This window comes from Lactuca serriola, chromosome 4, assembly GCF_051521515.1.
Source record: "Lactuca serriola cultivar US96UC23 chromosome 4, Lser_US96UC23_V15, whole genome shotgun sequence".
Lineage (NCBI taxonomy): Eukaryota > Viridiplantae > Streptophyta > Magnoliopsida > Asterales > Asteraceae > Lactuca > Lactuca serriola.
The window spans coordinates 55,612,476-55,627,496 of NC_136411.1; the positions used below are offsets into that span (position 1 = coordinate 55,612,476).

Consider the following 15,021-nt stretch of genomic DNA (forward strand, 5'->3'; position numbering starts at 1 on the left):
TTTTGTAAATGGATTCGATCATATGTAAATGGATGCAAACACTTTTGAAAGACAAGTTTTGTAACTAAGTAAAAAACTTATCATTTTTGTTTTTAAATTTTTGTAAACCCAATTCAAACACTTCAACCAAAAACTAGGTTACATTTACATGATTGACCTTCAACTAGTATTAGCATTTCAATTCACATGAAAGGTATGGAAATGCATGAGTTAAAAGAAATGTTCATGTTTGCTTCTTGCTACAAGTTATAGAAGATGATTTCTAGATTAATTCATTGGAGTGCACCTTATCACAAGTGTTGACATATGGGCCACTACCTACAACCCTTTGATTTTAGATTAAAATTTAATTAAGTTTGTTAACTTTATGGTAAACCATGTCATGCATCTTTGATTTTAGATCAAAATTTAATTAAGTTTGTTACCTTTATGGTAAACCATGTCATGCATCATGCTAAAATTAGAAATGATAACAAGGTCGGGGAGCAACTGGACCCATCTTCATTCCTGAATCCCTCAACTTCTCATCCACGCTCCATCTCCGATGGGAAATACAAATACATCCCTTCCCCGAGATCCCCAATAAGGAATCAAAGATATTTCCCTGTTAAAAAATTATAATTTTTGGTAGATAAAAACTCAACAAACTCTACCATAGGAAATAAAAAAAAAGAAATAGATAAAAGAATCCATTGCCTTAGTACATGACATTAGAATGTCTTTTTATTGGTGATCCAAACAAATACAATATTATTTTTTGTTGGTTTATTAGCAACTTAAACAAACATAATATTTTATTATGATTTGTTTTATTTATAATCAACTTTTATTATTTTTAAGATCAATAGAAACTATAAACAAACAGTTAACTTTATTATAAAAAAAACTAAGAGTTTATTATTGTCTTCTTATTTCAAAATTACAAAAAATATATAAAAATAAAATAAAAACACATAATTATTGTACATTGTATAATATATACATTTGTTGTCCAAATGTTCATATTTAGTTTTTTGCTATTTTGTGATTTATCTTGCCTCCTATGTCATTATACATAGAAAAAGTTTATAGAAAAAGTTTATATGGTTTTCAGACATTGTAAAGACACCTATTGAAACCAAAGTTGCAAAAAACACTCGACGTTAATCGGCTAGACGGAGATTAATCGGGGGATTAATCAGGTACCATTAATTGCTAATTCGTTGAATTTTAAAAAATAAATATGACTATCAAAGTTCGTAATATAATAACAAAATAGGTTAATATGATTAATACAACACTAATCATGCCTCAAATAATTTTCATTGAGATAAAACTTCTTCAAAATGTTAAAATTTCATCGTTTTATAACGTTTCACTCATTATGTATGCAAGGAGTAATCGCTAGGCGCCCTCTAATCGGTCGAGTAGCACCTAGGGATTAATCGGGACCTAGTCGGGATTTTTACAACAATGAATTTGAAACACATATATGTTCGGTACTGTTTGGCAGGATCTGAATTTTTAAGATCTGAATTTTTAAGAGTGTCTGAAATTTTAAGAGCTGAATGTCTAACATGCTGTTTGGTTGGGACCTCTGAATTGTTTTGCTGAATCATTAAAATGACCATTTTACCCTTCTGTTTTATTTTTTTTATTAAATTCAACTGTTTATTTAGAAAACAACCTAATAAAAATTCTTAATTATGTATTAAAAAATATATAAACACCATATAAAATCCAAATTTAGCATAAATCAAAATTAAACACAAATCCAAATCAAATATAAATATTTGTAAATCCACAAAATCATACTAAAATCCAAATAAAATCCTACAAATTTAATTTCACCCCAATTGATTCGCAATCTGGTCACGTAAATTATCCATGTATTCATTTCCTTGTGAACCTCATTCCATATCGTGTACATTTTCGCCATTATTTTGTCCCCCTTGTGCTTGAGCATTGTTCTCCTCGAACGCCTTAAATAACTCATCACGAATATCGCATTTCCTTATGAAATTGTGGACTGCAAAACAAGCAACGACTGTATCACTTTGCACTGAAAAAGGAAAAGGAGTCATTCGCTTTAGGATTGGGAATCTCGCCTTCAAAACACCGTAAGCATGTTCAATAACATTTCTGAGTTGCGCATGTGCATGATTGAATTTTTCTTCCTTAGTTAACGCACGTCGCCGTCGATAGTCGGCTAACCAATACCTCGTGTTGCGGTAAGGAGTCATAAATCTACGAGTGTTGGTGTATGCAGCATCGCAAAGGCATGGTTGCAGAAATCGCTAATCGGCCGCTAATCGGTGGACTAGCGATTAGGGATTAATCGGCTAGGCGGGGATTAATCGGGAGATTAATCGGGGACCATTAATTATTAAGAAAATTATTAAAAAATTTATAAATCTAACTTTAATTCTCCAAAAAAAGTGATTAATCGGCGATTAGGTCCGATTAGGTCCGATTAAGTCCGATTAAGTCCGATTTTGACCTACATTGACCAAACCCGATTACGTCCGATTAGGTTCGATTAGGCCTGATTAGGTCTGATTAATTCCGACTTTGACCTGCATTGACAAAGCCCGATTATAGTGACCGATTAACAATAAATCTCATCGGTGGAGGTCCGATTAGCGATTAATCGCCGATTAATCGGCCGATTAGGCCGATTTCTGCAACACTGCGCAAAGGTAATATTTATTTATACACATGAGTGAAGGAAGTATTATATATAGAAATTTAATATCGTATTTTAGAATAAATTTAAAAAGAATTAAAAACCTAGAGGAGGGAACGGAAAGCCTGAAGTCGGGTTACATGCAACTTCTTTCAAAACTCGTGAATCATGTGTTATACCCTCCCAACCGGCCCATACGAATGTGAACATCATATCAAAATCACAAATTCCTAAAACATTTTGAAAGCATTCACCTTTTCCTCTTCCCCTATAACGAGTTTGTTGATCAGCAGGCACAACTGCATGTACAAGAGTTCCATCTAGCGCACCTATTGCTCCAGGAAAGATTTCTTTTAGCTTACGATGCCTCTCTGAGGAATTCACGGTTGCATTAGAATTCGTTGGCACTATAACTTATTTTGCAAAAATCATCATTGCATTTAGCACCTCACGAAAGCATCTATGAACCGTTTCCGTGGAGTGTTGAAACCTTCGTTTGATAATCCTGAACCGTTTATTATGTGCTATAGTTGTCAAGAACATAGCCATCTTTTCTTCAACGCTTATATGTCTACTACTTTGCAACCAATTTTTTCGTCTAAAATGATTGCATAAAAGTACATACGCTTCACGTGAAAGACGCATCAGCTCATGACATTGTGTAGAAGTTCCATGTAACAATTCTTGTGTATGTTGATGACCACTGATTTCCGAATCATTATCAATTGCCCTCCCAATTCTGTTGGATGCTAGATTCAACCAATAACAACATAGTAACATGAAAAATGCAATTTCTTATCCGAATCCATAAGCAACCTGTTATTTTGAAAATACATAACAATTATATTAACAACATATAACATAAAAATTCATCCAAAACATCAAGTCATTCATATCATATAAAAATATAGTAATGCAAAACATCAAGTAATCCAAAACATCAAGTCATTGATGTCAAGTAATCCAAAGAAAAAACCATCTAGTTCAAACCAAACATCAAGTAATCCAAAAAAAAACCATCTAGTTCAAACCAAACATCTAGTTATCCAAAAAAAAAACCCATCAAAACATTCAAAAAATATACTTAGCGAAACATTCCATAATGTGCTCCACCGGTCTTGACCCAATTCTCACAAATACCTGGATCAATGGTTAACCACACGTGCCTCTTATCCGCACCTTTACCAAAAAGAGCAACAGCAGTAGTGTATCTTGGATCAAATATTTCCCATCCCAACTTCTCCAATTTTTCCATACACGCATCCAAATTTTAAGAAGAATGCTTTTCCACAAATATTTTAGCAACTGTGGCAATATCTTCACCGATTTCAAGCAATCTTGAATTGGATGCATCTTTACCCTTGTCTTTACTTTTATTTTGACTCTTTGCCGTATCTGTAGTATTTTGTTTTTTTGATTGAGCGGATGACTCGTCACTGAGACCTACAATTTCTTGTTGAGTGCAATCGATGTCATCAAGGTCATGCAAACTATAGTGGCTTGACTCTTGAGTAGTGGCGTACGTCTCAAAAAATCCACATGTTTGTTTGATTGTTTGGAAAAAATATTTTATTACTTAAACATAATAATATGTTTTTTATAACTAAACAAAATACCTTCGATTCTAGTTCCTATTCTTCTTTGGAAAGGTTGAAGGTATTGGTTGTTGAATTGTACACGTTGCCGGTTTTGCTTTTTAACTTCAAAAAAACACCAAACTTTGACTTTAGGTAGTCATAGCGGTTCTTCATTTGTTTTTGGTCCGCAATAAAGTTGTGTTCAATTTTTAATGTTTCAGCTACATTCCTCCAAGATAATGCTTTCAAACTACTCCTTTCCCGCCCATTCACCGTAACTTCACGTAAACAAGCTTCTAGAAACATTTTTTCTACACCTTCAACCTTCCAACTAATCCTATCCTTCTTTTCTCCCATTTCTTTGATCAATTCAACAAAAAAATGCATGTTTTAACAACAAGTTAAGCATTGCAAAAACACATTTTCAACAACAATTTAAGCAACATAAAGGCACCTTGTCAACAACTATTTCAACAAAACAAGTGTACAATGTCATGCTATAAGCAAGAATATATATGATTTCACTATAACATCAAACACAAATATGGATATTTCATTATAACAGCAACAAAACTAATGCACATTGTCAACAAATATTTCAACAAAACAAGTGTACAGTTCAATAAAACTAATGGATATTTCATGATATAAGCAAGAATATATATGATTTCACTATAACATCAAACAGAAATATGGATATTTCATGATAACAACAACAAAAATAATGCATATTTTCAACAACTACAATATTTCAACATAATACTCAACTATAAAAACAGTAAACATAAAATTTAGAGTATAAAAAAAATCAAACATAATATCAAAAATCCAACATTAACATTTCATCATACTCCTTAAACACATTCACATTGATCATATAACATCAAATTTGAGCATATAACATCAAAATCAAGCCTAACATCAAATATTGATTTTGATTGAACAAATCAGAAAGTAATAGCACACCAATTTCGTTTTTTGATTTTCAATTTTGAGGGGAAACAAGGAAGAAACAGAAGAAGACCAATGAATCAGAGGGGAAAGAAGAATGAAATAGAAAGAAGAGGAGGCGAGCATACCTGTTGCGGTCAGATGGAGATGGAGACGGAAGATAAGCACCGCCGGGAGCAGGCGACGCTGGCGTTCGTCGACGATTGCGCCGGAGGGAGGATGCGTCACCGGTTCGTCGAAACTGATTGGAAGAATAGAGCGAGGCAAGCAGATGCGAAGTGAAGAAAGAAGAGAAGGCGGTCGATGACTCGATGTGTTTAGGGCAAATTAGGACGCGTCCTTTTTTTTTTTTTTTTTTTTTTCAGACTTCATTTGATATCTGAAAAAATAAGAGGCATCTTTTAGTTTAAGAGGTAAAAAATAATCCTCAAACAAACACTCTGAATCTAAAATTTAAAGACATTACCTCTTAGTTTTGCAATAAAAAAGTAAACAAACGGACATGTACAATCTTTTTGGTCAATTTTACTTGTAAAATGACTTTTGTACCTTTTAATTTAAGTTACCTTTTTTCTAAAATTTTATTTTTATTTTTTTTTATACATTTTTAAAATTAATTATATATTAAAAACCAATATTGGTGGAGGTTTCCATCCACAATTGTGTTTTTTTAGAATATTACTTTTCATCTCTCTACTTTAAGACCTCATTTATAGCATTTCAACTTTTAGTTTTCTAAAATATTATTTTCGCCCTTATATTTTTTAAGCTTTCGTGTTTAACTCTCGTAGTTTTGCTACCCTTACTTTGTAGATGACACTTTTCATCATCTACTCTGTAAAATGTCACTATCATCCCTTTAACTTTCCTACTTTGTACAATGACACTTTCTACTCCTTTGTTTTGTAAAATGTCATTTTCATCCATATATTTTCTAAACGTCCATGTTTAACCCCATACTATATATAATATGACTTTCCATTACCGCCCCTTAACTTTGTAAAATATCACTTTGACCCCTCGACTTTAAACTTTATAGAATGTCATTTTCACCCTTTGACTTTTTAAACTTTCGTGTTTATCCCATCCACGACAATTTAGTTGGTAAGAGTATTACCGACCTTTGATATTGATCTACCAACAAATACAATGGTACCTAACTTTTATCAATCTAACCGTCAAATTCAATGTACATAACATATTGGCCCCACTGCAATGCGCGACGGGCAAAATACTATTTTTTTTATTAAGAACAAAAAATAAAAAATTAAGACTATTAAGCCTCTTAAAACACACCAAATTGTAAATTTCCCTAATTTTTGTTTTTGCATTTGATAATAATACCATAGCTATAGTAGATAGTGGTTGGTGGATAAGAGAATCGTGGTCGATGACCGGTGCAGTACTAAGTGGTGGACCACATATGATGTTGGATTAGGGGTTCTTAAAAAAGAAAAGGACAAAGATGACACTGGACAATAAAAAAAGACATAAATGATGGTAGTGTCCGGTAGTTTTAGTGGTGGTCCGATAGATTTTTCATTTATTGTTATTAAAATTAATAAAAGTAATAAAATAACAAAATAATAAAAAAAAAATATAAAATTAGGAGTCGATTGGTCATTTTACACACATTTACCAGACTTTTCTAACATGGTTAGCCAAAAATGACCAACAATGTAATTGTTTGAAGCCATATAAATGTGAAGTATCAACTTTTAAAAGATTGGACCAAACATATATTTCTGACCAAACTAGAGGGATCATTTATGTAATTTACTCTAAAAACTACAACATCTTTGAAAAACGGAAAAGCACATCCATCGGTCCATGTAACCCTAACCTCGACGGAGGCACTCTCAGCATCTCCGACATCGGAAATCCACACCTACATTATTCTGCCTCTACTGTTAATCCATTTAAGATCGTCACAGCGAAAGCTACTCTTTCACTCATCCGCTTAACAAATTTAGATTTTTGTGGCTCTGCTGTTTGAAATCTCTGGCGCCGAAGCTACTGTCTCACCATCTTTGATCTCCACATCTAGAGCTTTCTGCCTCTGCTGTAAGTACGTTCGTTTAATTACTGAGGCGTGATAATTAGTTTGTCGATAATAATTCATATATGATTGATTGATGTTTGTTTCTACAGAATAGAATCCTTTTAGCCATGTATAATCAATCGCTGATGATTTGTGCTTTCGGTCTATGTTTATTTACTCTATTCGGATTCTGTTTGTTTTAGTTTAATTGATTATTTTTGTACTTTGAAGAATTCCATTAGTTTCCTCTCGTTGATATCTCTAGATTTGGTCTTCTGATCTGTTTCCTCTCTGATCTTCTACTGATTGTATGTCCATTCCTGTATAATTTGAATGTATGTTTTACTACATTATTGTCTGATCGTCTATCTGGTATCTGTGTCCTGTTTGTTCATATATTGTTATTAGGTAATAATTTGTTGTTGATACATGAATTTCATTTCTATCCACCTCTATTGCGTTTCCGTATCCTTTTTGCCCTAGTAACTTGTTCAAGTCGAGTTGAGAATATGAGATCATGTGTCCTCCATGAATTTCTGGCTGGGGGTGTAAACATATGAGATTAACATTCATACAATAAAATCTCAACCATAAGCTCTCCACAATTCCATTACATCATATTTTGTTGTGGATTCAGCAATTGATAGTGTTCTTGTAGGTAATAATTGATACACTTGCTTGTAGGTGATGTTTATTTACTCTATTTTCTCCGATTTTAGGGTGTAGTTATATGTTATTTGAAACAATATGCAAATATCCCTATTTGCTTTGTCCGTTGGTAAGTTGAAATGCAGTTATATGGATTATGAAACAACTCTTATTCGTATCTCATTTGATGTTCAAAACTTAGTAGATTTATCTCAAGAGTTAATAGGTCCCCTATTTTGTTGATAACATGCACCATACCTATAACCTAGAATGCAAGTTTTGAAGATTCATTAGACTCTTGTAGAAAACTAAAGAAAAATAGTAAGCTTGATGCTAATATTAGTGGTTGCCATTGATTTTCTCTTCCATGGTTCTCATGGTGTGTTTTGTGCACCTCCTCACAACCACCAACTTATCTACCAGTAAAAAAGAATTGTACAAAATAACCACAAACAATATCCATTCTTCTCATTCATTATTCAAAAATACTGATAAGACATCAAGAAATTAATACCATGGTTCATGTATAACATCATTTGCAACAAGTTTTTGGTATCCTCCTTGTTTTTCCAATCCATATTCAAAGTTGCTGTTGTACTCTATCAAACCAAACAATAGCAGAACACCACATTCACAATCATAACTAATAATTCAATGATGCAAGACATACAAGTTTTAACCGGACCAAGGTGAATGTTAGGACATAAATTGTTAAAGTTTCAATCATTGCATAGTGTACAGTTATTTTTGCTTCTCGAGAAACTTGTTTAGCACATGACATCTAGCTTATTTTTCGAGCTTTTTTAGGTTGTCATGTTTGGCAAACCAAAAAGTAGTTTATAAGCTAGCTTTTTAAAAAGCTACCCAGACTTAGCTTTTTTTTTTGTCATTTTACATATTTCAACTAATTTTATCAAAAGTCATTTTTTTTAAATGAAGGTCCCTGTTAAATGTTTATTTTTAAAGTGCAGAAGGTTGGTTAAGGTTATCTCGTAACATGCCTGCACAAAAAATCGAAACGGGTCACACAGACACTGTCCATGATGTGTGCATGGACTATTACGGAAAACGAGTAGCATCTGCATCCTCCGATTCCACCATCAAAATAATCGGTGTCACCAACAACTCCACTTCCCAACACCTCACTACTTTAACCGGTCACAACGGTCCAGTCTGGCAAGTCGCGTGGGCCCACCCAAAGTTTGGGTCCCTCCTAGCATCCTGTTCCTACGATGCAACCATCATCCTCTGGAAAGAAACCAACCCAAACGAATGGACCCAAGTCCACACTTTCACCGACCATAAATCCTCGGTCAACTCCATTGCGTGGGCCCCACACGAGCTCGGGTTATGTCTGGCGTGCGGGTCGTCCGACGGGAACATCACAGTCCACACCGCCAGGTCAGATGGCGGGTGGGACACCACACGGATCGACCAGGCTCACCCGGTTGGAGTGACTTCGGTTTCGTGGGCCCCGTCGATGGCTCCCGGGGCTTTGGTCGGGTCGGGTAGTTTTGAACCGGTTCAAAAGCTGGCTTCTGGGGGGTGCGATAACACGGTGAAGGTATGGAAGTTATCAAACGGGGGTTGGAGAATGGACTGTTTTCCGGCTTTACAAATGCATACGGATTGGGTTCGGGGTGTTGCGTGGGCCCCGAATTTGGGGCTTCCGAAATCGACTATTGCAAGTTGTTCTGAGGATGGGACTGTTGTGATATGGACTGTGGGGAAAGAAGGTGATAATTGGAACGGGAAGGTTTTGTTTGATTTTAAGGTTCCGGTTTGGAGGGTAACTTGGTCATTAACCGGTAATCTTTTGGCTGTGGCTGCTGGGGATAATAATGTCACCATGTGGAAAGAAGCTGTTGATGGAGAATGGCAACAGGTTACCACCGTTGATTAGAATCAACAGTATTTTCAATTACCATGTTTGCCCTTGTTACTGCTATATTTGATGTTAATACAAGACAATTAAACCTGTTTCTTTTATTACAATAATTATTCGGTTTACATATATATGAGTATAACATACTTAATAAATTGCGGATCTTATGATTGCTTTAAGTAGTGAAAGATTGAAGTAGAGACTGACAAATGAATGGATGAATGTGAATGGCAGTCGAATGTAGGTGGTGATTAGAGCGTTTCTTGGTTGTTGGAGTGAAGAGTCATTGTGGTTGTGGTGGAGCTGGAAGATCATTTTGTTTTTTAGACGATATGGTGATATTATGCTTGCAGAATGGTCTCTTGGCACCATGTAGCCCTCCTTCAAAAAAAAAAAAAAATCAATTATTATTAGTTAGTAATTAACTCATAGCCATAGATTTAAGATTATAAGTTAGAACGAACCAAAATGAGAAATTTGGCCCAATTGAGTAGGGTTTGGACCGTATGATCGAAGTCCACCCAATTGAGGCTTATCCGGTATCCGGATAAGGTTTGACCATATTATTTGGCCCGTGTTTTTTCAATGGCTTCCAAAAATAACAACATTATGATTATTGCCCACTCGATTTTTTTTGATATGTTGATTGATATCGACTTTTTGTTTTTGTGGCATTCAATTTCAACCAATGATGTGGCAATAAAATTCCTAATCAACATAGAGATATTGTAAGGCCATCAGGTGTGGTAACATCCATAGCCATAAATATTGAACAAAAATAAAATTTGAAAATTGAAACCCAAACCTCTTGGCTACTAATGTATGATATTACATATTCAAAATGTTTTTTTAATTGAATATCTGTTTTATTTGCTTATACTTTCAGCTTCGTTGTATTTCTACAACTGTTTTTTTTAATCGAACTTCATGAATTTATTTAAACATATACAGCAAATGAAACTCATAGAGTACACCAAACGAGTTAAAATTATAAATCATAATTATTTTATAATATTTTAGTATGTTTATGACAAACATTAATATTTTATATTTGTTTGATAAACTTGATTTGCTTTATAGGTTTAGGAAAATTATATAAAAATAATTACATTTGATTTGTTTGATAAAATTGTTCTTACTTAATTTGATTGGTTTACCATTAGATGTAAAAATGCTAAAGTTAATCGGTCCAAGTGGTTATTAAACACATTGTTAGATTACTCTTTGTAATTTTGGCCCAAGCATCTTCTTGAGTAATTTTTTTTTTCAGCCGTTCAAAAAGAAATATAAAAATCAAATAGAAAGAAAATAAAACTAAAAAACAATTTTACTAAATACAAAATATATTAAAATAAATTATAACAAGTTGGTATGTTATTAATTAAGAGGTTTAGAAAATGGTAATCCATATCATCTGAGCGGCTCACATCAATCCACTTAAGACCCATGTGCGTGGTTAATTGTAGATCACTAGCGATATTTTAGGCGTATCAATGTTTGAGGTTTGAACAATAGACCTAATATGTGTAATTTCACATCTCATCAATTAGACTTCGTGATTATCACGAAGGCAAAACTTGTTTTATATACTTTCCTATTTTACTTGGAGTTGGAAATATCTAGATGTTGTTTGGTATCGGATAAACTAATTTAAACATTTTTTTCCCTAAACTCTATTTTCACGCCGTATAAGCTAATAAACATTTTTATATAAAAAAACATAAGCTATAAGCTATTTAAATAAACAATCTCAAACACCTCTTAAGATTTAGTCATGATAACATCCAAAAGTCATACATGAGATGAAGGAAAATCGTGATAGTATTTTTGATTGATGGGTTAAAGAGCATATGTTACGATGTTATTGTATCCCACCTAGGTAGGTGGGTGATAGGATGTCCGAAAATAATGACAATATATGTTTTTTGACATATGTTCAAGTGACCTGTCCATTGAAGGACAAGACAATACCATTGGAGTAGGGTAAACAATTTTTTTGTCGGCGTTTTGTTGAACTCGCAATGAAAAGCGTAGGTGATAAGTTTCACAGCATTAAATGAGATATTTATGGTATAGTTTTCGAAGGAATACCAAAAAACTATAAGAGTTCCACCCCTTTGCCTCCAAAGTAATAGTTCATTGCCGGTGGCAAACACCGTCTCACAATAGCCACAATGTTGAACGGCAAGTTTTTGTTGGTGAAAATGTTGGAGACAAACATGGATTGTGTCTTTCTCTCATACTATAAAAAAAAATAGTATGGCAAAAAATCAAAATGGATGAAAAAAATAGGTGATCTTGTTGAGGCCGCATTGGTGCCCTTCTAGCGGCTCACTTTTTTTTTTTGTTTAATCATGTTAGCTCCATAATTTTTACCATTTCATGGAAATCTCCAAAATATCATAAAAAATTACCAAAATACAATAATCATAAGATTTTGAGCGTAAATGCAATTAAAAATGGTAATTGTACAAGAAAAAGATTAAGGGTCAAATGAGTGTAAATGTAATTAGCTATGGTAATTCTTGGCTCGATATGAAACACAACATAACCCCCTTACGTAAATAAAAGGGTTTGGGTAATTAAGATATTTCAATCCGTTTAATTAAACGTGTTGACACAACATAAAAATTAAACGGGTAAGATTAGGTTCCAAACTTTCAACACGAAATGACACATTTATTTATATGCAACTTCTTTTAATTTCTTAGGTAAACTGAGCATACGAAAAACCAAAACTAAATGCATAAAAAAACTTTAGATTGATTCATTTTGTAAGGTGAAACTATTAATTAGCTACCTCAGTCAATACTTATTTTTTATTTTTCACATTTTCATTAATATCTCAAAGTCAACGTGGTTTCTCCTTCGATAAGACTTCCTCTTATTGTGAATTCCACCCCTTTGCCTCCAAAGTAATAGTTCATGTTTTTCACCTTTTCTTTTCCACTTGTTTTTCATTTTTTCTTTTCCGCTTCTCCATGTGCTACTCTTTCATCATATTTAGTATTTCAATCATGACATATTTATCTCGTATGACATGACATATTTATAAGATTCAAACCCTAAATTCATCAACCCAACATGAAAATAAACGAGTTGACAGATAATTACATAGATCTGGTTAAGGTATACTATCTTGACATGTTTAAGTTTCAACCCGACATGAAAACGACATGTTTGCAGTTTAGGCCCTGAACGTAATAGTTGGTTGAGTTGTTAAGACATTAACCTTTCAAAAAATTTCAACTCAAATTAAGGGAAAAGATGTTGGCTTCGAATGAATTATGGGTTTTATAAAAATAAAGTAAATAGAATTTTCATGCTTTTATAAATGTTTAGTTTACATAAATAGATAACTTATTGTGAGTGGTTGAGTACAACCAGTTAATTTTAATTTTTTACAACTGGCAAAATTTAAAATCCTTCGGGGTGATAATTTATGACATGACACTACAAAAATACACGATACAAAACAAAATTGAGACGGAACTGAAATTCAAATTAATGTTCACATCGAGTGTAAAAATCACGACATCATATCGTGTTCAAGATTCAACACGAGATCAACACGATAGTAATGTGTGTTTATTGTGTTTTGTAAGATTAAATTTGAATTAAATTAACTAATTTTTTTTTATTTTATCCTTTTTGTGTTTGTCGTTTTGGCCGTTTTTAGCGTGTTTTCATTGTGTTGTCTTTGTGTTAGTAAAACAAATCGTGTCGTTTTTTGTTCGTGTTATATAAAAATAATTATATATATCACTGTCGGATTGGATACCCACCTATGAACATAGATACCAAAGAGATTTCCACTTTTATATATAACTATGGATCAACTAAGAGCCTAGAAAATGACACCTTCAAAAGATTTGTGATGTAGTATTAAACATTAAAGATATTTTAGCAACTAAAAATTGTTCTTTTTGATTTTGATTTTTTTTTGAAGCGTGTGGGTTATATCCTTTATGTGATAGAAAGGAAGTGCTTGAAAAGTTTAAATAAAATAATAGAACCAACAGTTAAATATCGATACCCGAATTCTCTTGTCCTAAAACGTTTTTTAGAATTTTAAATTATATTGTGTAATTTGTAACTTGTTATAAATTAGCGACTAAATTAGCAACTAAAAATTGTTCTCAAAATTGATTTTGATTTTTTTTTTGAACGTGTTGGTTATATCTTTACGTGATAGAAAGGAAGTGCTTGAAAAGTTTAAATAAAACAATAGAACCAACAATTAAATATCGATACCCAAATTCTCTTGTGCCTAAAACGTTTTATGTTTTAGTATTTTAAATTATATTGTGTAATTTATAACTTGTTATAATACCTTAATAATCTATTCTGTTTCATCGGTTTTCACTGCGAGGGATTTTTTTTTATGTTGGATCAATATCGGAACTTTTCTAAGATGTTTTGAAACAAGAAATTAAGAGGGAATCTAACCTTGCAAATGGACATGAAATCGTGGTCAGATTTCCGATCACCGAGTCCGATATCAGGCATATCTTCTCCAAACTCCTTTTGAACAGCCATCTTCTTCAATTTTCCGACCAAAATACCAGGCGCTTTCACAAATCCGGTAGCTCTTTCCGTCCACGGATCCACCTCGATCTCCGTTCCAAGCACCTTATCCGCTCCCAAAAACTCCTGCGCGAACGCATCCACCATCACCGTCGGGTTTGCCGTCACAACTACCTTTCTCCGACAACTATCAAACAGTTCGAAGCTGTCGCTCCTCACATCCATCGCGTAGAACCACGGCAGGACGGCGCGCGAAGCGTTCTCAAGGTCGCTGACCTTAACCCCGAAGAATGCGAGGAATATCAGTATCTTTCCGGCTAAATCTTCGGAGATGAAAATACACACTATTGCAATGATCGGAAGAGAGAGCATCAAAATTAGGCCGCGGAGAAGGCTGCCGGCTTCGATTGCGAGGAGTACGTAGTATAGAAAAGGAAGGCTCGCTTTCAGTAGGGTTCCGTCGAGGTCCGCAGCAATTGAGAGGTTGCTGACCGATGATAAATCGCACTTTGACATCGGAGGAAACGATTTCTTGCCAATTTTCATCTCCGGCGGCAACATTTTCCCCATCCTATTACCACCGGAAAAAGGAGGCAGAGAGATAAGGTCACCGGAACAGGCTTTACGTGTTAGTCATGCTAGATAACCCAAATTCCCTTATATATTCACCCTAAAAGCATGTATTATGTATATAACGATTTTATGAATTAAATTACGAAATTATTTA

The 15,021-nt window shown here is 33.7% G+C and overlaps 2 protein-coding genes across 9 annotated transcripts; one reads left to right on the plus strand and one right to left on the minus strand.

The window, feature by feature from the left end:
• The first annotated feature begins 6,996 nt into the window (after window positions 1-6,996).
• On the plus strand, window positions 6,997-9,922 carry LOC145101617 (protein transport protein SEC13 homolog A-like). Of its 4 annotated transcripts, none has more exons than XM_079038855.1 (2): window positions 6,997-7,261; window positions 8,849-9,922. In XM_079038855.1, exon 2 carries the CDS (start codon window positions 8,880-8,882, stop codon window positions 9,783-9,785), a length of 906 nt encoding a protein of 301 aa, XP_078894981.1. In that variant the 5' UTR covers window positions 6,997-7,261; window positions 8,849-8,879; the 3' UTR covers window positions 9,786-9,922. The 4 variants fall into 4 exon arrangements, with proteins under 4 accessions (XP_078894981.1, XP_078894980.1, XP_078894978.1 ...); XM_079038854.1 differs by having other exon boundaries at window positions 6,998-7,261; window positions 8,854-9,922; XM_079038852.1 differs by having other exon boundaries at window positions 6,998-7,257.
• Window positions 9,840-14,955, minus strand: LOC145101618 (putative glycerol-3-phosphate acyltransferase 8). 5 transcript variants are annotated; one of them, XM_079038856.1, is made up of 2 exons: window positions 14,217-14,949; window positions 9,840-10,148 (listed from the first exon to the last, which is right to left on the minus strand). In XM_079038856.1, exons 1-2 carry the CDS (start codon window positions 14,862-14,864, stop codon window positions 9,915-9,917), a joined length of 882 nt encoding a protein of 293 aa, XP_078894982.1. In that variant the 5' UTR covers window positions 14,865-14,949; the 3' UTR covers window positions 9,840-9,914. The 5 variants fall into 5 exon arrangements, with proteins under 5 accessions (XP_078894982.1, XP_078894984.1, XP_078894983.1 ...); XM_079038858.1 differs by lacking the exon at window positions 9,840-10,148 and adding an exon at window positions 11,523-12,009 and having other exon boundaries at window positions 14,217-14,954; XM_079038857.1 differs by lacking the exon at window positions 9,840-10,148 and adding an exon at window positions 12,511-12,758 and having other exon boundaries at window positions 14,217-14,955.
• Window positions 14,956-15,021: the final 66 nt, after the last annotated feature.

Bases quoted from the DNA above. Each gene is read 5' to 3' on its own strand.
- LOC145101617 (XM_079038855.1), top strand. From the start codon at position 8,880: ATGCCTGCACAAAAAATCGAAACGGGTCACACAGACACTGTCCATGAT.
- LOC145101618 (XM_079038856.1), bottom strand. From the start codon at position 14,864: ATGGGGAAAATGTTGCCGCCGGAGATGAAAATTGGCAAGAAATCGTTT. The intron at 10,149-14,216 runs GTTAGATTCCCT...TTTTTTTTGAAG, and splicing joins ATTTCATGTCCATTTGCAAG to GAGGGCTACATGGTGCCAAG.